Raw genomic sequence first — 25,316 nt, forward strand, 5'->3', positions numbered from 1 at the left:
AGACATCATGCTAAGCACCACAGCAGTCAGTATCCCTGGTGTGTCCTTGCTATAAGACAGTGCTATTCACAAAATACATGATAACTGCACTCACACACAAAAACTGACAGACAACCAAACAAGGGCAAATACTTATAAAATGTTGATCTTTATTTAAACCCAAACTAAGTGTCCACAATGAATGCACAACATAGCAAGTGGGTAAGAGACTGCTTGCATAAACAACAGTACATATCAATTCCATTGTCACAGTTCAGTTTCTATGGGAGAAAAAAATTAGCATTATGAATATGATTAACTACCCATTTAAAGAAATCCCACAGAAAAATGAATCTTACAGCTATATCAACTACTACAGACTGAAGACAAACACAAATACCATTACAGTCGCAGCAATGTGTCAAAAGGAAAGCCATAAATGAAACGCAGTAGAATTCACATGCCTTATTGGAGAGATCAGAGGGGAGAGGGCAACCAAATGGAACAAACATAATTTTGCAGAAAACATACACATTGTGTCCTAAAAAGGTGGTACTAGGCTTACATACAAATTCCCCAATATCTTCAGGCCATCCCTATCAGTTGGTACACTCAGTCCATCACAGCTATGGAGATCACACACTTGTGAGATCGCCATTGCTGTGCTGTACCTCATTTCCTTCCTTCATGGAGCAGTAGTTATTCATAACTTCATGGCTGGCTGGGTCAAATGATATGTCTGACTGTACTAGACAGGGCCGCATAAGGAAGTCCATATCATAGAATATCTACAATAGAGAGGTAATCCTCTCATCTCTGAGCAGAGTGCCAGTCTCAACCGTACATGTCCTCTCTGTCTGCGTTGTAGATCTCTCCCTCCTGCAGGGAGGCGAAGTTGAGGAAGTGAGAGGGCCGATGGACCTCGTGGTAGAACTCCTTGGGGTTGGACAGCTGCAGGTCATACTTCATGTTGGGGTCGTGGCGAACACCTGAAAGAGGAAGAGTGGATGTATTATTGAGATGTACTACATTGCCAGAAGTATGTGGACACCTCTTTAAATTAGTGGATTCGGCTATTTCAGCCACACCCGTTGCTGACAGGTGTATAACATTGAGTAAAGACAAACATTGGCCTTACTGAAGAGCTCAGTGACTTTCAAAGTGGCACCGCCATAGGATGCCACCTTTCCAACAAGCCAGTTCATCAATTTCTGCCCTGCTAGAGCTGCCCCGGTCAACTGTAAGTGCTGTTATTGTGAAGTGGAAACATCTAGGAGCAATAACGGCTCAGCTACAAAGTGGTAGGCCACACAAGCTCACCGAACAGGACCGCTGAAGCGTGTAAAAATCGTCTGTCCTCGTTTGCAACACTCACTACCGAGTTCCAAACTGCCTCTGGAAGCAACGTCAGCACAGTAACTGTTAGTCGAGAGCTTCATGAAATGGGTTTCCATGGCCGAGCAGCCGCACACAAGCTTAAGTCCACCATGGGCAATGCCAAGTGTTGCCTGGAGTAGAGTAAAGCTCGCCAACATTGGACTCTGGAGCAATGGAACGCGTTCTCTGGAGTGATGAATCACGCTTCACCATCTGGCAGTCTGACAGGGACAAATCAGTGTTTGACCGATCACAGGAGAACGCGATCTGCCCCAATGCATTGTGCCAACAGTAAAGTTCGGTGGAGGATGAATAATGGTCTGGTGCTCTTATCATGGTTGGGGCTAGGCCCCTTAGTTCCAGTGAAGGGAAATCTTAATGCTACAGCATACAATGACATTCTAGACAATTCTAGAAGGTCCATAAAGAAATGGTTTGTCGAGATCGGTGTGGAAGAACTTGACTCGCCTGCACAGAGCCCTGACCTCAATCCCATCCAACAACTTTGGGATAAATTGGAACGCAGACTGCGAGCCAGGCCTAATCACCCAACAGCCTGACCTCACTAATGCTCGTGGCAGAATGGAAGCAAGTCCCCCCAGCAATGTTCCAACAGCTAGTGGAAAGCCTTCCCAGAAGAGTGAAGGCTGTTATAGCAACAAGGGGGGGACCAACTCCGTATTAATGCCTATGATTTTGGAATGAGATGTTCGACGAGCAGGTGTCCACATACCGATAGCATGTTGATAATCAAACACTGCAAGCATGTGGTTGGAAAATGCTTATTTCCCTGATATGTTACACAGATGTTGAATTTCATTGTTTCAAATACACTAAGATTTGAAGACACTGATAGCCATTATACAAGACTTCCCATTTAGCATGCTTTTTCAATCTAGGAATAGGTTTAATCTGTGTCTGCGAAATCCCGGGTTCTATGCACTACTCACCCATGAAGTTGTAGTTCCAGGAGACCTGTCCAGGCACCATGAAGAAGCCCAGGAAGCGATCAGACAGAAGCATCTGAACCCTCTCATAGTGGGAGGGCAGGTAGCCCTTGGGGTTGTTGCCCTTGTCTGTGTTCTGTCTGCCCCACTCGTACCCACTGGGAGTCAGCTTGTAGGCCGTCAGAGTGCAGGAGCCGGGAGTGAAACTGGAAATGAATAAAGATTTTATACGGTAGTTAGCGTTGATGTACATGATGCAACTTGAATGTTAAGAAGAAGAGTGATGCATGTATAGGTGGAGTTAATCAATGTTTACAAATGTAGCTGGGGTGGTTGGGACGATGAATAACCTTGACGAGACCTGAAGGCCTTAGTTCAGGCTAACCCAGTCTAGTGACGAGTAGACAGTCTGGGTTTAAACCAAGTCGGTCAATCCAACCAACATACAATAAAGCCCTCTATAACCGGGCTGGCCTGGTCTGTCATGAAGTAAAACCGTTTTCAAATTAGCTACTATATGTAGACTCACTGCTGATAAGAGTTAATAAAAAGCAAGTACAACAGTATCTGTCCTACCTGCAGGTGATGATGATGGTCTTCTCTCCATCCCAGGCGGGGTTGTCAGCCATGATCTTGGCGTGGCTGGTGACGTCCTGGGGGGAGAGTTGGGGAGACTCGTTGGGCTGGGTGTGGATCCAACCCAGGGGCTCCATCTCCTGTAGGCGGAGATGGGGTAGAGAGGAGGTGAGACACAGGGGAAGCAGGAGTGCGTGTGTGTTCTGCCCTGATCAGGAACTGAACACTTCCAATTTCAAAGGCTATGGCACACTTGGTATGAGCCTCAAAAACATAAAGACAAGGAAAATGAGCCATGGTTCATGGTTAATCACTTCCACATAATGACGTGATCCAGTAAACAGCATGCCATCAAATCATGTTATATGCTTGTATCTGAGCATGTGTGTTCATGTGTGAGTGTGTGTATGGTATCCCATAAGTCTGTACCTTGAGGTACTCGTGTCCTGGCAGCTGATTGGGTAGGTGGACGGTCTGATGCGTTCCCCACTGGGGTACCATGACGATACACCTGATCTCCTTCACCTGGGGGTTGTCAGGGGGACTGGTGCCGTACAGGTAACCTGCAATCTGGAGACAGAGGGGATGCACACGCCAGCAACACACATTCAGACTGACCGATATATAAAAACTATACAATAGACATGATTGAGGGTACCAAATAATCCTGTTCTAGCTATATAAGCAGTTAAGCACTTCATTCATATATAAAGAGGATTACAATAATATCTAAAGAGATGTACAAAGAGATGAAGGTAGAGTGATTTGACTGTTTTAGCATCATAGTAGGCATTTTACCACAACAAGGGTCACAAGCAAAGAGATAACTAGGAGAGGTTTACGGTGATGCAAACAGGATAAACAGTAGGCTGCGGTACTGACCTGGGCCCGCAGGTCTGAGATGCAGATGAACTTCTTGAGGACGTTCTTGGGCAGGATGTAGGTGTAGCCCGTCTCCTTGATGTCATCAGACGACACGTAGATGTGGTTGGTCCTCAGGTGCAGGTTGGCAGCAGAGATGGCCCTGCAGGAGGAAGTTATCAAAGAGCCATTATTGGCGCTTCATTCACTTCCGAAGCTATGGCCTTGATTTCACAACTCCTGCTTGGAGGAATAACTATAATATAACAATCAAAAAGCTCCAAGAAAGTTTATTACATTCCTTTGTCAGCACCAAGGGTGATTGGAAGGATATACAGTGCATTCGTAAAGTATTCAGACCCCTTGACATTGTTACATTACAGCCTTATTCTAAAATAGATTTTTTTCTTTCTCAATCTACACACAATTCCCCATAATTACAAAGTGAACACAGGTTTAGAATTTTTGGCAAATAAAATAAAAAACATTAATGCATTATTTACATAAGTATTCAGACCCTTTGCTGAGACATTGTTTCCACTGATCATCCTTGAGATGTTTCTACAACTTGATTAGAGTCCACCTGCAGTAAATTCAATTGATTGGACATGATTTGGAAAGGCACACACCTGTCTATGTAAAAGGTCACACAGTTGACAGTGCATGTCAGAGCAAAACCAAGCCATGAGGTTGAAGGAATTGCCGGTAGAGCTCCGAGACAGGATTGTGTCGAGGAAAAGACCTGGGGAAGGGTACCAAAAAAGGTGTCTCCACCCTACATACCTGACTCTCCATTCTGTCTTGGAGGAGAAGGTCTGTGTCTCGTAGTTTGAGGTTGTTGAGGTGATGATCTCGTCTCCGTGTTTGTTGACTGTGCGTGTCTGCGTGGCAGTGAGCTGGGACTGCTCCTTGGTCTGCTTCTCAATCTCAGCAATCTGCTGGCGCTGCTGGGACGGAGCAGAGATCTCCATGCCCAGGATGATGTCACGGATCTCAGACTGGGTCAGAGACGCCACGTTCACACTGGAGAGTTCAGAGAGTCGAGGTCAGATATGGTTGAGGGAGATTTGGGATTGAAATGCATGCTCGCTTGTAGAGGGTACCCTAGATGTTACTAGATTCCATAAACATTTTTGCAATAGCTTATTGAGATGGTTAGAATTTTTTCTTTTAGGTGTTGTGAACTCTCATAATAGCAAATGGAAGTTAATATACATATGACAGCGTTGTGAAGCTTCATGACAGCTTTACAAAGGCCACCACAGACATTATAGCCACTCACTTGTTCTTCTTTCCATAGTCGGCCAGGATGAGGTCTTTGAGCTGCACCTCCACCTTGATCCACTCCTCGTCGGTCAGCGTGGGCCAGATGTGGTGAGGCTCTGTGATGGTGGTCTTATCCGGCTTCAGGATCACCTTGGCACGGTCGTTGTTCACATGGAGCGCCCTTAGGATCAGAATGAGACGGGAGAACGCCTAGAGACAGGAAACAGAGCCACACAGACACTGGTTAAACAGAAACAGCTTGCCCAATAAAAGTTTTGCACTCCAGAAGAGCTTCTAGAATGAGAAACAGGACTAGACATTGTTGATATTTATGGCATCATTCTTCAGTTAGCAGGCTTCTATATATACTTAACACTTTATATATATATATATTTTTATAAACATTGACCCCTATCGGCTAGATTTGGCATAAATCGCTGTTGAATCCTTTTTAGTCTCATTCTAGTTTTATCGGTCACAGGAAGTGAACAGCCACTCACGATGCGGGAGGAGAGTGCCTTGAACCAGTCAGTCTAATATCTCCACCATCTTGCTTAAGTCTCATTCTTGTACAAAAAGAGTAGGAAGTAGACTAACGGTGTAGGAGGAGATGGTCTTGAGCCAGTCGTCGTACAGGTTGAACAGGACCATCTGAGGCTCGGTGGCCTTCAGGATTAGGTCTCCAAACTTCTCCACCTTCAGACAGGCCTGGAAGGGCAGCTGCAGCTCAGAGCCCTTGATCACAATGTTGGGGAAATCCAGCAAGTGGACCTGGAAGGAGAAAGGGATAAAAATAAAATGTTAGGTTGTAAAGAGATTGTAATTGCTACACATTGGTAATCTCAGTTTTTCAATAATCTCAACCGTATCAAAATGTATCACAGAGAAGCGTGATAGTCAAAATATTTATCATCTCAGTCAAGTACTGATGTGTAAATTGGGCACATTAAATGCTATGTCTATATCAATGAGGTGCAGTGTGAAGTGTAATCAATCGATGTGATTGAGGTATGGGGTATCACCTCGAGGGGGTCCAGCATGCCCTTCCTGGTGACAATGATCTGTTTGGGCTGCTCCTCCACAGGAAGGGAACGAATCAGAGCAGCCACCTCCTCAGCTGTCTTCCACTTCGCCAGCTATAAAAGGAAGAGTGAAGAGGAGGAAAGAAAGAGGTGAGGACATTGAGCATAACTAGTCTTCCATGCATTTTTGTTTTTCTCCTTTCCAGAGTCTGATTGCCCTGTGCATTGCTAAAGAGAGTAAAAGGTATTTTTCATTTGAAGACGTACCTGTCCCAGACGTTTCTGTCCGGCCCACACAGAGGTGTGGATGATCTTGAGGAAGAGCTGGCCTGTCCTGGGGTTGAAGATGAAGATGGCTCCGTTGATGGGCTTGGTGGTCAAGTTACCCTCAAACGTCTGCAAGGACAGAGCAGGAGTATTTACATGACTGAAGATAGACAGTGTTTAACATCCTCTGAGACTAGTTGCCTAACAGTATATATTTTCATAAATGTTTCATTGTCAGAAAATGTTACATTAAAAACTATTCTAGAGGTACACTACTGTGCCAGAGAATCAAACCAATAAAATTAGAAGCCCTAGAACGTTTACATGAATTGCAGAATGTCTGTCCTCTAATAATTCTAAATTCTAATTCCGCCCCAGACTCCACACCCACCTTGTGGATGGTGACCCGATAGACGTTAGTGTCGTCCACAAACCAGATGATCTGATTGGAGAAGAGCTCTCCGTAGTTCTGGGAGGACAGGTAGGGCTCAGTGGGCTCTGAGGAGTAGAGTTGCAGACCCTTACGGATGCGCTCCCTCAGGACGTACAGAGCAGGGTTGGCCTTCATGATCTTAGCCATGGCCTGCTGGATCAGGGGCTTGCCTCCCGGGAACCAGTTACCATACCCACTGGAGAGAAGGGAGAGAGGTAGGGAGGGAGAAAGAAAGAGGGTGGCTGGTGAGTTCCTATGTCACGTAATAGACATAAACAAACAAGTGTTCGGTAACAACCTTGAGTTCACGTGTGTGAGAGGGCAACTGTTGACAACTATACAAGACTACTAGCTACGCTAACAACATTTCCCATCACTTATCATGTGGACATTAGTGGTAATGCTAGAACTCATGTCTACAGGCTAGCAAATGTATCCATTACTTATCATGCAGACATTAGCAGAAATGCTAGCGTAGCTATGCTAACCTGTGGAGGTTGTAGGCCAGGTCGATGGCGATGAGCACCCCGGTAGGGGAGGGGTAGATGCTCATGTTGTCTGTGGTGTAGTCCAGGAACTTGGCTCTGGCGTAGCGCTCGATGTCGTGAGAGTCGTAGTCTCCCCAGCGAAGCTGTATGTCAATCCAGTACTTCTGGGTGGTGGTGCTGTCCATCACGTCCCTGAAGAGGGAGAGAGGTCAAGGATTAATTAGTACTAAGACAGAAATAAGGTCTATATAAATGGCAAGAATAACTTGGCTTCTTGTCAAACTTGGATCTATTATGTCATGGAAGTTTGGAAGCCGTTTCCATTTTGAGATGGCACATTAAAATGGATACCCGCAAAACATCGCTCATATCCAACCAACTAAGAAACAGCTTCAGTGTTAACCTGGAATAAGGTTAAAAAAACTGTAGCGCCGTACTTTGAGTCAGCGAGCAGCGAGGGGCGTGAGACGTTCCACTTGTAGGAGGCGAAGAGTAGTATGTCGGCGCAGGAAGAGTTCATCTTGTAGGACTTCCTGGGGTGAATGGTCTCTTTCTGCACTGTCTCGATCTCCAGGGCATCCAGCTCCTGGTCAAACACCTACATACACACAGACAGAGGAAACAGATTTTTTGGAAAAGTTTCATATGATAAAAATGTACTTTTCAAACACGTTTTTTTGTGAAGTTGGTAGAGAATGTCCTTAATAAAATGCAGTGACATTTATTTGGGTTTTGCAAGTTATTGCTGCCTGGAGAGGCATTGAAGGGAAAGGTACACAAACGTATCATTGGAGTCTACAGCCATGTCTCAAGATCATCCGGCTTCCTGTGATCCCTGATTGAACCAAATACATCAAGCTGGAGATAAAAGGTTTCTTAGTGATGTACCTGACAGAGATCCATGACGACGCTCTCGTGGATCTTCTGCCACAAGTGAGCCCTGAAGATCTGGATGAGTGAGATTTTCAGGGTGGGGATCTTTCCGTGCATGAAGATCCCGGTCAGATCCAGCTGGACCTGGAAACCCACGTACACCTAGAGAGGACAGAATACAGAGCATGATTGTAAGTTAAGAGTGACAATATAATTAACAAAACAAATCTGGGAAATGCATCCGTGTGGGTGTGTGTGTGTAGTCAGGTACTCACGTTGGCCCTGTTGATGGTGGGGGACCACCAGAGGGTGAAGCGACGGTTGGGGATCTGGTTCAAACCAGATCTCTGGGCGTTGGTCAGCTTCTTCCACTTCATGGACTCCTCAAAGCCACTGGCCTTCTCCCTGTGGTGAAGTGGAGATGAGGCTGGAGGTTAGCTAGGTAAAACCCCTCACATCTACATTATGTTATACTGCAATACATGTCCGAGCATGCATAACATAAATACGTTAGAAAATGCGCACACACAAACATGCAACAATAACAGCCTACGTCACGTAGTGAATGAGTGTGTGGTACTGACCAGAAGAGACCCTCCCAGGTGGGGAAGTAGGTTCCTTTGAAGAGTGTGTGTTCCAGGATGCCCTCCACCCCTCCCAGAGCCTGGATCATGTCTGTCCTGTAGTTGTTAAGGTTCCACAACTTCCCGTCGTGACGCTGGTGGGTCCACCAGAACGGGTTCTGCTTCAGAACCTACAGGACAATCAGACAGAACAGAGGTTATGTTCTCCTTCACAACCTAGGACACAATGAGAAAGAGCATCACATTAATGTCTGGACATACGCTGAAGGCTTTTACCAGAATTTAATTGGTTAACTTTCATTAGAGTATTACCTGGTTCCTGTCTTACCTGGTACTGTTTGAAGTCAGTGCGGACCCTCCAGCCCTTGTCGTAGGCCAGCGTGTGTCTGTCCTTCTGGAACAGGGTGTTGATACGGGGGATACCTCTGTCCCAAGAGTCCTCCAAGTCCTCCAGGGTCAGACGCCTGACAGGAACACAAGACATCTATCAACTCTCATAGTACTAAACCTCTGAACCATATGACCATCGGGTTACAGACTATGGAGCGAAGGTTTACACTTCGAAAAGTCTTCTCCTTAGCAAAACCTCTAAAATGTTGAGTTATACATTCTGGCATGCATCAAAATCTCCAAGTGGAACCATCCGTGCAATGTGTGATTAAAAACGCCAAGTGGAGCTTAAAATCCAGCCTACATGGGGACCAGGGGTTGAGATAGAGCAACTGTCTTGCCTGTGTAGGTGTTCAGTACCTGTTCTGTGCGATAGCCTCCTGTCTCTTCAGGGCGTACTCTGCCCAGACTCTCTGGGAGTCGATGAACTCACTCTCCCAGGGCTGGATGTAGCGGTACAGGTTAGGAATCAGCTGGTCCTCCTCGTGGCTCATACCGGACCGGAAATGAGTGATGCCAACGTCAGTCTGCTTCGACCACCTGAGGGAGAGCGGCAGGACAAGATGGGTTAGTGGCAGGAAGGAAAACTTCCCTCTAACTCATAATTTAAAACATGTATTAATATGTAATAACTACATTTCAAAGAGGCAGTAATGCAACCAGGTCTATCTTCATTAGTCAACTAGGAATGTCATATCATTATCCAGCTCACATTTCTATCAATACCATGTTCTCTAAGTTTGCAGTAAGTAGACTTTGTTAACCTCATACAGGAACATCTATGGCCCTAGCTTCCACATATTCTGCATTTTGCGCTTACCTCAGATCGGACTGTGGGATGAGGACGTGTCCCATGGACAGCATGCCCAGCCCTCCCAGCTCCTTGGGGGTGTAGAAGACCACAGGGGGGAAGCGACTGGGCATCTTGGAGTTGAGACCGATCTTGATACGGGTCTGGATCTTGTTCTCACATTTCACCAGCAGGTCCAGCAGCTCCTGGGTGTTGACCACCGCCTCACGGAAGTACGTCATCAGCCCTATCAGAGCCGTGTTCCACTTGTTCACAATCTGAGGAGAGATTGGGGGCGGTAATGTATTTCAACTTTAGTACGGTTCTCATAACTACAGTTATGAACCCAACTAAAGATGAATTTCATTTTGATAATAGATTTCTTTAGTTGGTATACTTTATATAAAATTACAGAATCTCAGTGAAGAAAGAAACAGTGATGTTTTGTAAAGGAGTTGTTTACCTTGGTGAAGGTGGTGGATCCTGAGGCCATGAGGATCTGTCTGACTCTGTTGTGGAACCGCTGCATGGACTCATCATCCACACGCAGGAAACACTGGGCAGTACGCTCTTTGGTCACCTACACACACACAGCAAGAACAGCCTTGTCTTAGTACAAGGGACAACAGCGTAGCAGTTCCAGTCAGCCACAGTGATGAAGGTCTGACTATCTGGTGGCAGCTGCTATGATCATTTAGCACACCACTGTATCACCATGGAGACGCAGGACGGGGTCAACTGGTTTCTAACCAGGTAACATCCCTCTTCCTCCAGCCCTTCTCTCTCCATCCTTCATCCCTCGGTTTCACCTCTCACCTCGTTCTGCAGGTTCCAGACTCCGTCCTTGTGGGTGAACTCCTCGTAGCTGGTGCGACACTTGGGCAGGATGCGGCACTCGAAGCCACACATGTTGAAGAGCAGGTTAGGGTTGTCTTTGCTGTAGACTGACACAAAGCTGTTCTCCCATTGGACCGTGGTTACAGACCGAGGCAGGCGGTTCTTAATGTCCCAGAACACAGCACGACCCCTGGGCGGTTACAGAGAGGGAGGGACAACTATTATTTCACAAGATATGAGTATCGCTGTTCCTCCCATTCAAGTTGCTGGTGTTAGGTTCTAAATATCAGTAAGAACTCGGACACTATGAAAGCTTATACCAAGTTTATTCATCCCAAAGGATGGAATAGCTGAACAGACCAAGACGTGGTTCTACCAGTGGTGGTATATGTACACCCCAATTTGGGGTGGAGTCTCCTCCTTCTTGCTAAACATTGCATCTTTATTGCTAGGCAGGAAATTAAGTGATACGGGTAATAGTGTTCCTTCTCCCTTAATGTGACCTGACCTGACCCCCTTCATCACTAAACCACGGCTCTCTCCCCTTGTCACATGTGATCGTTTCCCCTACACTCAGTACATTCCAAGCTTAATTGCACTGACCATTCCTCCTACAGATACCCATTAACTTCTGGTATAGACCCTAGACTATAGCACCCCTCATGTCTCTAGCATAACTAATGTTTATTAATATTCAAAGTTTGGAAACAAAGATAAGTCCAAAATGCAGTGATTCTGCAGAGCTCAACTGACAATGCAGACTTCTGAAGCTGAATTAACCAGAATCCCAACATTGGTGAAGCAGGGAAAATAAAATGTGCAGGTCTCACATCAGTACATCTCACATGAGTACTGCATTATTTTCTCAGCTACGACTCACAGGTTGACGTCGTGCTTCATCAGTCTCATCCTGGCGTCTCTGGGCCAGCACTTCTTGTTGTTGTAGCCCACAATGTTCTCATTGTTGGGGTCAGGGTGCTCTGTTAGGTACCTCTGGATCAGGTCCCTTGCCTCATCAGCTGAGAACCTGGAAAAAGGAGAAAAGAGCAGGACACGTCAATCACTGAGCTTCTACAGATTCCTACATGCATAAGTCTAAGCCGTTAGTCTGCACCAAGTAAAATTTGTGTGTGTGTGTCTCTTCTGCTCCTACTCAGGTATTTGATGTAGCATCAGTTAAGGAGTACTAACTTCTATCTAAGGTGTTGTGTTACTGTTTTGTACCTGAAGAAGATATGTATACGGTCAATGTATCTGCAGTAGAGGCGGATGGGGTGGGCACTCTCTGTGGCTGTATCCTGGAAGGACAGGAAGTCGTTGGGCATTTGAGGGGGTCCAGCCATCTCACTGGCCCGGTGGAGGCCCAGCACCAACAGGTCCATGACCAGGCCGTAGTACTGCACGATGAACGAGGCAAACTGCAGACCACGGATGATACCGTACGAGTTGGTGTGGTTCATGTCCTGGGATGGGAGGGAGGATATATATAAGCAACTAAACAGTTAGTAGGGAAAAGTAAAAGGTATAATATCAAACAACGCCATCATTTAACTGACAAAAAAGACAAGCATAATATCTTCGTCATTGCTTTTGAATGAGGAAAATTGGAATCTCAGTTTACTTCCTGAATTGACTCAAATTAAATTGATTTGATCCAAACCCTGCACAACAAACCCCTCTTCGAGATAGCAAGGTGGTCTCACCTTGTAGTTGATGACCACGTTGTTCTTGGCAGTCATGTAGTCAGCGATGTTGTGGTCCACGATGAGACGCAGCAGTCTGTTGAGCAGCGTCAGATCTATTTTCTCATACATCTTTTCATAGCGAGACTCTAGCATCACGTTACACTCTCCCTCCATCGTCTCCCACACATCCTGCAGGTTGTTGATGCCTGGTTACAAAACATAGGGAAAATTGTCTGATTTGTATCCTACCATGAAAGGATATAGAATTATTGAAAGCGTCAAACAGAAACGATTGCAGAGGGTGTAGATACTTTTTGCTATTATACAATATGCATTGGCAGCATTGGCTCTGTGAATACACACAGTACATAAATAATACAACTACTATAAACACACTCAAAATCTACCCAACCTAGTCCTCACCTTGGCACCACTTGTAGACGAGGAGTGGAGGAGGCTCTGTGTCAGCTGGTTTGATCCAGGGGGGGAAGAGACGTCGTTTGTCAGCCTCATACCACAGGTACTGGTCCAGGTAGGCATCTGTGATCTTCTCCAGGGGCTCCACGTCATACACAGGCACCAGGTGACTGTACAGGTCCATGAACTCTATGCCCACCTAGAGAGGGGGGAGGAGAGCGATTGGAGTGGAATGGGTGAGTGGCTAAGTTCATAGAAGCGAGATAGATTTGGGTCTTAAGACAGTTAACTTGGTCAACTGAAAGTTCAAATCATCTCCATATAGTTAGACGAAATGGGATTAAATTTAGAGGGTGACTTATGCAAAAAGCCCAGTGTGTATTTAGAGTTGGTCCTGGGACTAACCTCTTTGAAGGCTCTCTGTGTGAGCAGGTGCCGTTTGATTCTGGACAGGGCCTCGTGAGGGTTGTCATAGGCCTGCTCTATCAGCCCCAACTCCTCTCTCTGGGACTGGTTCAGCCTGGACTTCACACTGGAAAGAGAAAACAACCACACGGTCAAATCACTGCAAGATCAAATACATAACATACCTCAGCAGAAAGGATCTAAAGCCATCTTATTACAGTACATGTTCCCTAACAGGAGGCTACAGGGAGTTGGTGTGTGTTACCTGTAGGCCTCTTTGAGCCTCTCCAGGGCCAGGATGAGCAGTTTGGTGTCATGTTTGTAGGACAGTGGGGGGAAGGGGATGGGGGAGAAGCGTCTGCTCTCCAGCCAGTGGACCGTGGTGGTGTAGATGGCCACAGCCTCCTCTGCTGTGATGTATGGACCATCCTGGGAGACACAGCTGACACATTATACACACTGCATATGGCAATATGAAGTCATAGGAACCAAGTTACCAGTTTTGGTACAAATAAATAAACCGTACCATTAAATTATAGAAAAATACAAACAAACATCCCATATATTTATATACACACACACATAATAAAAAAACAAAACAAGTGTCAGAGTATTATACTACCGACTCAGCCTGTTCTTGAGAGACTGGTGGCCCTGTTAACTCTGCTGGTTTGCTGTTGCATGGCTGAATTGTCTACACTCCTCACAGCAGAGAAGGTAGTTGCACCATAGAGAGAAAACTATGTGTTCTACCTCTATGGTTGCAACAGCTATGCACTTACCTAGTGCCTTCCATGCCATAAATGAGGATCATAGTGTGTGCTGTATTACCTTCAGGTAGTTGTGCTGCCTCTCCTGCTCAGCCTTCAGGTACAGACGGGTCAGTCTGCCCAGGTTCTTTTTGCACACAGTCTTGTCCACGGTTGCGCCGCGCCTGATTCGCTCGCGGTTGTAGTGGGCCGTGTTGGTCCACCAATCAGCTTTGGCCTTCACGTAGCGTAGGATCATGTTCTCGATGGGTGTGGGCAGGCCTGGGACCTGGAGGGAGGACATGGATTAGATGTGTCAAAAGCTGTCCCAGTACTGGATAGGTGTAAATGAACTACCTTCCAGTAATGGCAAATGTTGTACCTTTCAGGAAAACAAGTTGTGTTTATTGCTTACAAAATCGCAATTGCTGAAGACAACTGAGTTTGATGAAAGATCATATTTCTATAACATGTCACCAATAAATATTCTTAAAGCAAACATTCCCTGAACTGCCTCTACCTTTTTGGCAGTAAGAATCAAGCACACAAGACCCTGGAATGAAGCCCCAACATTCCTTTCCACCTATATGTTGCCTCCTCATCCCTTTTCATCTCTATAATCTCATACCTTCCAGGGGATGTTGGCCTTCCAGCAGCGCCAGGACTCAGAGAGGTGCTGCAGGATGGTTCTGGCCTTGTTCTGCTTGATGCCCTCAGGCATCATGTCCAGGATATCGTGCATCACGGCCGCACGCAGCTCCAGGTCAAAGTGGGACTCCACACGCTGCTTCGTCACAGTCTTCGCCACGCCCTTGGAGTGACGACCTGTTGAAGGGGACATTCACGATTGGTTGATTGACTGGTGTTCCCAATCAGTCCATCAGTACGAGAGCTTCTCACAATCCACAGTGAATTAATTTGTGTTTTCTTGTCGTCACAGTTCATATGGTCCTGCTTTTTCCCTTTCCTCACCCTTATCGAAATATTTACGTTTGTTCAAGGGCTCAAAAGCAACTGGGCAAGCAAGTAGTTCATTGATAGGCCATTGTGCCTCGTGATAATTAGTATCACAAACAGTTCTAACATCACTTATGATTAAGCGAAGTTAAAAGGCCTTACCTTCAAACTGCCTGGCCAGCAGGTTGCCCAGCCATCTCTCCAGCAGGGGGGTGATGCCCCTCATAAAGAACAGCCACACTCTCCATCCTGGTGCCCAGAACCCACAGCCTGGACCCTTACCCACTGGACCCTGAGAACACAGCAAAACAACAACAAACTCAGCCTTTATTTGTGTCCCAATATAAACACCAATACATTACAGAGCAGATGTGTTACTTAATGGTGTTTCAGACATGTTCGCAATAATAGACAATTGTTCCTTTACAAAATCGACAACATAGGTAATGTTTGTGTGACCATTGACATGGATATAAGTGTGTGGGTGTATACTCAGTACTCACAGTATTGAAGCGGTAGTAGATGAGGTGCTTGAGGTCCTTGCACATCCGGATCTGTCTCATCAGCTTGTACTTGTAGCGGTACATGCCAGTCAGCTGGCCCACGTGTGCAAAGATGTACTGCAGCCCGTCTGACAACTACAGACCAAGGAGGAAGTAGGGAGAAACAATACATATTAGGAAAGACTTTAAATTGAAATAGGTTTGAATCAATTTCTAACAGGTACTTCCAATTGTGAGCCAAAATAAAATCATGCTATTTAACACCACATAAAGGAAGATTTTATTGGAGCTTTGATGTTATTCAAGTGCTGTGTTGCTGACCTGGAAAGCATCCACGTTGCCCAGTCTGTACTGCACGTGGCTGTCCACCACCAGCTTGCTGAGACGCAGCACCTCTCTGCACAGATGGAAGGCATTCCCGAACCTGGACTTCTTACGTTCCTGAAGAAAAGACAGACACCACAGGCGCATTCAGCAGGGCACAAGGTTATGGACTGCATTTAGATAGAAATATGATAAGTAGAACAAACATGCCTCTGACACGTGGAATAATGTCAGCTCTATTCATTACATTTCTATCTGCAAATTTCCACAAAGTTTGCCAACACCACCACTAAACTGTTAACTCGTTGCAGGTTAGATAAAACATGCTTGCAATGCAGCATGTCACAAGCACCCGTTAATATTGTGTTACTCAAATTAGGATTTAGTTACGCAATTTAGACAACTAAGTAAGGGCTGCGGTACGGCCGGGGGTTGGACAGGACTTCTCTCCGTCTTGCCCCTCTTACATCAGTTGACATCTAGTTTGACTGGTTACCTTTGTGGTGAGGGTCTTGACAGGCTTGAGGTTGAAGTTGTAATCCAGGTGCAGGTAGTTGAGGTTCTTGCGGTGGATGAGCAGGTTGAGCATGTTGTAGCCCTGTCTGCACACCTGCAGGCCCACCTCCACCCAGTCCAGCTTAGTCGACTGGAAGAACTTGGTGGCTTTAAAGGAACGAAACAAGTACCTGGTAGGGGAGGACAGAGGCTGGTCAGATTGTTGTACTTGTGGTATATTTTTTTCCACAAAATTGTGCTGCAAATAGTCAATGCCAGTTATTTTTCCGTATCAAACATCTACGAACAAACATTGACAAAATTGAGGGTTCTTTTAGTAACTTGAGAATCATCATTGATACTTACCTCTTCTTCTGGGCCTTGGGTGGTCTGTGTTTGAGAGCGTTGAGTACGTAGTACTTGAGCAGTTTCTGGTAAGACACACGCACCTTCACTGGCTGGCCGGCCGGGCAGTGCTCACGATACCTGACATGGGAGGCAGTCAGGCAGACACTCACTAATTAGATTTTCATTTAGTATTACCATGCCATCTTTATTAGGTTTACAATATCAGCAGAGACAAGAGAGTTCACAGATAGACCTGTAATGACTGAAGATGACTGCTATATGTAGGACATGCTACTGAGTATTTATTGTAAAAGAGAAGGTTTCCAATGACGTACCTAGTTTAAAAAAGGCAATAAATACATTTACACAGCAATATCAATTCCCATCCTACATCAACATTACCAAATAATGTTATTTGAGTGTTTCCTCACCAGTTCTTGATGAGTGGGATGTCGATGGCCCGCCTGGTCCTCCCAGAGCGCAAGTTGAAGGGGCGTGGAGCCCAGAGCAGAGCGATTCCATTGGCTGTGTTGTCTGTGTAGAGGGGCGTCTCCTTCAGGAAGGGCTCCACGTACTCTGGAAGCTCAAACTCTTCGTCATCCTCTGGCAGAGGCTCCTGACTCTGTAGGGGTGTGAGTATGGGTGAGAGAAGTTGGGGGGGGGGGCAACAAAACAACAACAGGAGCACACTACACTGCAATAAAGAAGCATCTGCTATTAGTTGACTCCTCCAATCTCAAAATAGGTGTTTGAATGCTGATGGACCAACTGCAGCACAGGTTCTGTTCAGCCAGTAACCCACCATTCAATTCACTTTTCCTCCAGTCGTTACGCACTTGCAAGCAAACCAATGCAAGTGCGCCTTTGTGGGAGGGCTACTAGCTAGGTAGATACAATTTGAGAAAACATTTCTGTGCCCTAGGCTAGACTGAGTTAAAGGCGCTGCTTGGGCAGGGTTCATTACAAATCAAGAGGAATTTGTCTCTGAAGGGCAATTTGGTTGCAGTGCATAACATACTGTACATTGAAAACAACACATACCTTGACTGAGTGTCTGTGGGAGATGGGGTTGATCAGGGGGTCAAAGTAAAACGCTGGCAAATCAGGATCCTCAGTCTTGATGAACACCACATTGGGAGTGTGGTACCTACAGAAACACTAGTTAGCATTGATGGCATATCACCCAAATGTGTGCATGTCAATAGTTGGTTTCCATTTCTGGAATCTAGGAGGATGTTCTGGGGCCTGTATGAGATAGACAGTAGTGTCAGTAGAGGGCATCTTTCTCACCAGGTGAGGTGAACGTGGTGGGGAAGGTTGTTGTACAGGTATGGGAAGGCAATCTTGTACTCTGTCCTGATAGGCTGTCTGATGATGATCTTGTTGATGTCGTTGAACTCATTCCAGTCTTCATCTCTGAGATGGGAGAAGAGAGTTTAGGAACAGATACTTCCAGTGTAATGCCCAAAAGCCACCACAAGTTAGACAGCACTAAAAATATTTATTTGAGTGATTCAGCAATGTACAGTAATGTACTTAAGAGTCTCCACTAAGGGGTAACAGACTAAATACCCCAGCTCTTACTGGAGGTTGATGTCCCTAACTAGGGGTTCAAACTTAGGTCCCCCGGGGATGGCCATGTTGAGGGCCTTGGAGGTGAAGAAGGCCTTCAGGTCAAACAGGTAGAAATAGTTGTAGTCCACCAGGTCTGTCAGCAGCTGGTTGGCCAGACGGTACAGCGTGGACATCATGGGCAGGGTGAACTGCCAACGCCTGTATGTGGTCCCGTTCACATACCTGGAGTTGAAGGGAAGGAGAGAAAGGCAGGTTCATACAAGGACACAAAGAAAATAGATAACCAATCTAGTCGTGTTTTAGCTTGAAGAACATTTGACTGATTTCAACTTACTCAGAACTTGTGCTAAACCAACCAAGACTTGTGTTTAAATATTGTGGCTTACATTAAGAAGTTTCAGGTCTTTGGTACACTGTGATAATATTCTGATGACCACCAGGCAATAGTTTAAACTGTGTAATTTGAAAATAAAATGAAACTCAGTGTGGAGGTGTCCTTTACACATCAGGACTGTCCAGAGAGAAACCAAAACAGGTTTTGCTGTCACTCACTTGTTGGCGTCCTTGAGGGGCTGGTGTTCGTAGAGCCACTCCGCCACGGAGGAGTCCTCTTCTGCATCCAGCTCCATCTGGATGGCCTCCAGCGGCTCCACGTCCAGGATGTTATCAGCGTAGTCCAGCGGAGGTTCCTCATCGTCAAAAGGAGGGAAACGCATACGCTTGAAGTGACGACGGTCCCTCTTCTCACGACGCATCATGATCCACATGGCGCTACGGAGAGAATTTAACTAGCAAGTGAACAAGGATCATCTAGGTGGTTTGAGGCATCTATGGCTAACTCTACTTTCTAACAATTCAAAAGAGGACTTTTATGGAAACTAGGCATGCTTCAATCCATAAACAGTCCTCAATTGTTCATTCACTCTAAAAATTACACTAAAACAGAAATAAAAACATGCATGAACAGAACATTAGTACGTCTCACCCCCACTGGGCGATGTAGACAGGCTCAATGACCCAGGGGATCTCGTTGACGAAGGAGATGGCTCCAGTGATGTGGTATAGGACAGGCACGTCTCTGATCTGCTCCCAAGGCATGGGCATGTTCTCCAGTAGCTTCAGCACCGCGTGGGGCATGTACTTCAGGGCTCTGTGGAGAAGACCGCACAAAAAGGAGAGATGGGAAGATTAGTGGAGACAGAGCGGAAGTGGTGTGAGTGTTGGGAGATGGGTGAAAAGATGACGACGGGGGGCATGGTTAGCAAACCACAAAACATTTTATTTATCAAAACCTTCGTAAAAAACAGGTATAGGCTAACAGTGAAATGCTTACTTTCCTCTCCTTATGTGTGGCGTCAGTATGCATGTGTGCGCATATGTCGTGTGTGTGTTAGAATGTCAGTGTAAGTATGAGTGTATGCAGGGTCCAGTTGGTTCTAGACACAGCTGCACTGGCACCGCTTGCTGTGTGGTAGCAGAGAGAACAGTCTATGCCTTGGGTGGCTGGAGACTGACCATTTTTGGGGGCATCCTCCGACACCGCCTGGTGTAGAGGTCCTGGATGGCAGTGACCTTGGCCCCAGTGATGTACATGGCTGTACTCAACACCCTCTGTAGCGCCTTGCAGTTGCCGTACTGAGCAGTGATGCAGCTAGTCAAGATGCTCTCAATGGGGTAGCTGAGGATCTAAGAACCCATGCCAAATCTTTTCAGCCTCCTAAAGGGAAAGAGCCGCTGTCATGCCCTCTTCACAACTGTGTGGGTGTGTGTGGACCATGTTAATTCCTTAGTGATGTGAACACAGAGGAATTGAAGCTCTTGACCCGCTCCACTAAAGCACAACCGATGTGGGTGTGGGCATGCTTGCCCCTCCATTCCCTCTAGTCCACGATCAGCTCCTTTGTCTTGCTCAAGTTGAGCAGTCGTGTCGTCAGCAAACGTGATGGTGTTGGAGTTGTGCACGGCCACTCGGAGAACAGGAGAGGACTAAGCACACGTGTTGATGGTCAGCGTGGTGGAAGTGCTGTAGCCTACCCTCACTGCCTGGGGGCGGCCCATCAGGAAGTCAAGGATCCAGTTGCAGAGGGAGGTATTCATTCCCAGGGTCCTGTGCTGTAGTCGATGAAACTCATTCTTACATAGGTATTCCTTTTGTCCAGGTGGGCGAGAGCAATGTGGAGTGCAATAGAGATTGCGTCATCTGTGGATCTGTTGGGGCGGTATCTGAATTGGAGTGGGTCCAGGGTTTCTGATGGTGTTGATGTGAGCCATGACCATAGCTTCAAAGCATTTCATCGCTGTAAATGTGAGTGCAGGTTACCTTGGCGCGTTCATGTGCACGGGTTGTATAGAGGTCTGCTTGAAACAAGTTGGTATTACAGACCAGATCAAGGATAGGTTGAAAATGTCAGTTAAGACACTTGCCAGCTGGTCAGCGCATGTTCTGAGTACGCATCCTGGTATTCCGTCTGGCCCCGCGGTCTTGCGAATGTTAACATGTTTAAAGGTCTTACATCGGCTACGAAGAGCGAGATCACAGTCATCCAGAACAGCTTGTGCTCTCATGCAATAATTGATAAAATATTCACTGTAGATTTCACTATTGTATTCTCCACATGAAATTAAACATCTAAACCAGGTTCAAAATGGTAAACAAACAATGTGAGATTTCATCAGCTGTAAGATTAATGTATTCCCTGTACGGGACCTCTGTCAAAACAATCACTTCAAAGGGCTCCTTTACTAGGCTACCCGTGCATGTTCATCCACTCGCAACATATTTCCAGCCTCCAAACAATGGTGAATGTTAAGAGACATATGTCACACAAAACTAGAGGTCGACCGATTAATTGGAATGGCCGATTTCAAGTTTTCATAACAATCGGAAATCGGTATTTTTGGGCGCCGATTTGCCGAGTTTTTTTTTTTTTTTTTTACACATTTATTTAATCTTTATTTAACTAGGCAAGTCAGTTAAGAACACATTCTTATTTTCAATGACGGCCTAGAAACGAGGCAGAACGACAGATTTTTAACCTTGTCAGCTCGGGGGATACAATCTTGCATTGATTACATTGCACTCCACGAGGAGCCTGCATGTTAGCGAATGCAGTAAGCTAAGGTACGTTGCTAGCTAGCATTAAACTTATCTTATAAAAAACAATCAATGACTGTCATTGCTCCAATGTGTACTTAACCATAAACATCAATGCCTTTCTTAAAATCAATACACAAGTATATATTTTTAAACCTGCATAATTAGCTAAAAGAAATCCAGGTTAGCAGGCAATATTAACCAGGTGAAATTGTGTCATTTCTCTTGCGTTAATTGAACGCAGAGTCAGGGTATATGCAACAGTTTGGGCCGCCTGGCTCTTTGCGAACTAATTTGCCAGAACTTTACGTAATTATGACAACATTGAAGGTTGTGCAATGTAACAGGAATATTTAGACTCATGGATGCCACCCGTTAGATAAAATACGGAACGGAATAAACGTTTTGTTTTCGAGGTGATAGTTTCCGGATTAGTCAAAGGTATATGGTTTAGAGAGAAATTGTCGACGCGTTATAATTCCTGTAATAACTTGCGGCTGAATTTGAAAGGGGTTCCTTCGTTATTTTACCGTTCATGTCTTCCATAGAGAATGTCTTGATCTACTTCAAATAAGGTCTGTGTTTCGTGCAGGCTTAAACCGCCTCGACGTTTTGATACCCGTGTAAATCTCACTAGGATAAGGTAACGTTTGTCAACATATTTTCATAAATCCACTCTACATTTTTTTTAAATCTTCGCTTATATTTAGCCAATATTGATCAGAGTTACCTTGTCCTATGGATATCTACACAGTTATAAAATTGGCACGGTGATGTAAGCCTACACGAAACACAGACCTTATTTTAAGTGATCTAAAAATATCCTATGGAATAAATGAAGGAACCGCTTTTCAGATTTTGCTAGATGTCATGGGAATTATGACTCGCACTTTGGTTGTCAATTCTTACCATGCCCATTATTAAAATAGGATTTCCTGCATATAGAAATTAAAGTTTTTGTTTTCAACATTCATCACAGGTAACTTAAACTCTATTTTTATTCAAACAGTTGAGAGTATTTGTCTCCTAAGCAGACTCTTCAGTATCATTGTCACTTCAGAGCTCTGTGCGTGTGTGTATTTATGTATTATATTAAGTTAAAATAAAAGTGTTCATTGTTCATTCAGTAGTTGCAATTGTCATTATTACAAAAATGTGTGTGTGTATGATATATATATATTTTTAAAAATAAATCGGCCGATTAATCGGTATCGGCTTTTTTTGTCCTCAAATAATCGGTTTTGGCATTGAAAAATCATAATCGGTCGACCTCTACACAAAACACCCAAAAATGTAACATTTGGCGATTGTAATTAGGCCAGAATTTATGCAGCCACTCATTGCTACCTTGGCAAAATGTCAGTGTTCTCATCTAACCATAGGCTATACCACCCGTTTTCAGGTCCATTCAAATCAAAGTTTATTTGTCACGTGCGCCAAATACAACAGGTGTAGGTAGACCTTACAGTGAAATGCTTACTTACAGGCTCTAACCAATAGTTTAAAAAAGGTATTAGGTGAACAATAGGTAAGTAAAGGAATAAAACAGTAAAAAAACAGGCTATATACAGTAGCGAGGGTATAAAAGTAGCGAGGCTACATACAGACACCGGTTAGTCAGGCTGATTGAGGTAGTATGTACATGTAGATATGGTTAAAGTGACTATGCATATATGATGAACAGAAAGTAGCAGTAGCGTAAAAGAGGGGTTGGCGGGTGGCGGGACAGAATGCAGATAGCCCGGTTAGCCAATGCGCGGGAGCACTGGTTGGTCGGCCCAATTGAGGTAGTATGTACATGAATGTATAGTTAAAGTCCATTCGCTAAATTCTCCATGCCTCTGACATGCAGTAATGATAAGTAGTGGTGTAATAGCCTAGTTTTCTTGCCATTTTGTTTTAATTATTGTGATAGGTTCATGTTTTATACGTACTGCGTATCACATTATTTATTTTGCCCGGGACACCGTACCGCTTTACTTTCACCCCTGGGTATCATTAACAAAATTTTCCCAATTCTTCTCCAAATCACTAGAGTTCCATAGAGACAATGGGAAGTTGCTTCTTACCCCAGGTATACCCTCTTGTCGTGACGGAACTTCCTGTTGGTCATGTCACCGTGGTCCCTGATGATCTTACGGACGTGCTCAGGTGGCATGTCCTCCTTCTGGGCGTCAACAAACCCAAACTTCCTCTTCTCAGAGTAGCGCTTCGCCTGCAACTGCTGCCATTTTCTGGCTGTCGTATTGGGAAGAAAACAATAATGGTTATATTATATGTTCATTCAAAGGAATTTTCCATTTTATGAATTGAATAACAACCCCATGGAAATCATAGCCAAAGGGGCAGTGAAATGTTATGCTGTTTAGTAGATGACAGCTCCATGAAGCCAGTCCAGTAGCTGTGCATTTGATAAAACAAATGGATCAAAAGTTCTCCATTGAGCTGAACCCACCTTTCTCTTGCAGTTTTTCCTCAGACATGTAGTCTGGAACCTGGGCTGGGGGATGGATACCTGGGGGCATTCCACCAGGTACCCCTCTATAAGGGAAGGCAGCTGCCATGGCGACTCACAACTTGAAAGATGTATACAAAAATACAAAAATTGGGCAAACTAGAATAATGTATTATTAGTTAACTAGTATTTCCAACAAAGTACATAGTCCATTCATGTCAATAACAAGTAACGCATCAGCTTATTGTGCTCCAACCAAATTCATCACGAAATGTTTCAATTTACCAACATGTGAACAATGGCTGCTGCTTTCTGATAAATATAAACGACAAACAACTCAGTGGGAGTAATTATTTTGCCAATTCTTCCTAATGTTAGTTAGTTAACGTTAGTAGGTGAAATCTTTAGCAGTGCAAAGTCTGGAAAGCTAGCTAACGTTAGTTCGCTGGCTAGCTAAATTATCCTAGCCACTGAATGTGCGAATGCTTTGTAACGCTTAGTTGTAGCACGCGTACAATTTCAAGTGCGTCGTTAGCACACACATTGGGGAGATAAAAAAAGTGTGCACACTTGTTCACCAATAGATTAACAAAATACTAACCTATGGTCTGATTTAAACAACTAATTGGTTAGTCATTGTTATTGGTTGGGCGACAACTTTTATGTGAAGGCCCAAAATGAAAGTACTAGCTAACGTTAGTCTGCTAATGCTAACCAGCTCAATTACACAACCAGAGGGTCTACCAAACCATACCTCCTGCTCCACGTCCAGGGTAACTGCTTTGTATTGAAAATAGCCTTGGTTTGCACACGATTATAACAACATCTCTCTGTAAAAATTCAATGAACTTTTCCCCGCTTTTCACGATTGTATTGATTAGCCTTCCTCCTGTCCAAAGCATGCAGTGTGAACGACACCGCACGTTGCGCGCACTTCGCTTGAATTCACGAACCCGTACGCTGTTTGATGGATTTCGACCAACACAAACAAAGGGACTACGCAAGAAGATGCGCAAACGTAAAAGACATGCGCACTAATTCAAAGTCCCCGGATGAAGAAACGGAAGTCTCGTCAGTTGGACAGGATAGCTGTGTTCGGATACTCATACTAACCGTACTATTTGTGACTTGGGTTTAGTAAATCGTATGCTTGTTGGTCATAGTAACATAACATGGATATAGTTAGCATGCCAAAAGTTCCCGGATGTCGTACTAAATTCGCCAAAATATGAAGTATACACGCAGAGAACACTATTTCCGTACTTTGGGGCCCATAATGCAATTGTTCAGAAATGGGCGTGGCTTCACATCGTTTTCAGATTTGAAGAGAATGGCGGAAAATATGCAGCCGATTTACAACGAGAGCGCATACAAATTCTTTGCTTTAACTAATTATGACAAATGTTTAGAAAATGTTGAGCAATTTAATAAAGTAATGACTTTTCAATTAAGTTACCTTACACCTAATGTTGGCTGACAATTTGTTTGCTACGCTGTCCTTACGAACCACATAGCAGTATGTATCGGTATGTTTTCTAGTTACCTAACGTTAGCTGGCTACTTATACATCAAACTTGCCAGTATATTAACTATAGGCTATCTAACTAACTACCCAACGT

At 44.8% G+C, this 25,316-nt stretch overlaps 1 protein-coding gene and 1 non-coding gene across 2 annotated transcripts; both read right to left on the bottom strand.

Annotated features, from left to right (window-relative positions):
• Nucleotides 1-129: 129 nt before the first annotated feature.
• Nucleotides 130-24,611, bottom strand: LOC120018236 (pre-mRNA-processing-splicing factor 8). Its single transcript, XM_038961316.1, has 43 exons — nt 24,452-24,611; nt 23,698-23,818; nt 23,312-23,480; nt 19,134-19,298; nt 18,701-18,919; nt 18,158-18,370; nt 17,864-17,989; nt 17,615-17,720; nt 17,005-17,195; nt 16,592-16,711; nt 16,227-16,416; nt 15,728-15,847; nt 15,407-15,541; nt 15,066-15,195; nt 14,575-14,771; nt 14,029-14,235; nt 13,463-13,626; nt 13,198-13,324; nt 12,799-12,991; nt 12,394-12,581; nt 11,915-12,153; nt 11,571-11,717; nt 10,670-10,880; nt 10,317-10,433; nt 9,884-10,131; nt 9,424-9,603; nt 9,002-9,137; nt 8,674-8,843; nt 8,365-8,494; nt 8,105-8,251; nt 7,654-7,814; nt 7,217-7,408; nt 6,687-6,924; nt 6,296-6,424; nt 6,029-6,142; nt 5,604-5,777; nt 5,023-5,216; nt 4,524-4,763; nt 3,762-3,903; nt 3,309-3,449; nt 2,880-3,019; nt 2,307-2,509; nt 130-968 (listed from the first exon to the last, which is right to left on the bottom strand). The coding sequence occupies exons 2-43, from the start codon at nt 23,804-23,806 to the stop codon at nt 814-816; spliced, it is 7,017 nt and encodes a 2,338-aa protein (XP_038817244.1). The 5' UTR covers nt 23,807-23,818; nt 24,452-24,611; the 3' UTR covers nt 130-813.
• Nucleotides 13,798-13,931, bottom strand: LOC120018991. The gene has a single exon (XR_005472288.1). It is a non-coding gene; the product is annotated as a small nucleolar RNA U109 (small nucleolar RNA).
• Nucleotides 24,612-25,316: the final 705 nt, after the last annotated feature.

The sequence above is a fragment of the Salvelinus namaycush genome, chromosome 23 (assembly GCF_016432855.1).
Source record: "Salvelinus namaycush isolate Seneca chromosome 23, SaNama_1.0, whole genome shotgun sequence".
In the NCBI taxonomy this organism is placed as follows: domain Eukaryota; kingdom Metazoa; phylum Chordata; class Actinopteri; order Salmoniformes; family Salmonidae; genus Salvelinus; species Salvelinus namaycush.

What these genes read in the sequence shown, in the direction of transcription:
- LOC120018236 (XM_038961316.1), bottom strand. Translation starts at nt 23,806, where the DNA reads ATGGCAGCTGCCTTCCCTTATAGAGGGGTACCTGGTGGAATGCCCCCA. An exon ending in ATCGGGTCACCATCCACAAG is followed by an intron (nt 6,425 to 6,686) that starts GTGGGTGTGGAG and finishes CTGTCCTTGCAG; the next exon opens with ACGTTTGAGGGTAACTTGAC. An exon ending in AGACCATCTCCTCCTACACC is followed by an intron (nt 5,217 to 5,603) that starts GTTAGTCTACTT and finishes TCCTGTCTCTAG; the next exon opens with GCGTTCTCCCGTCTCATTCT.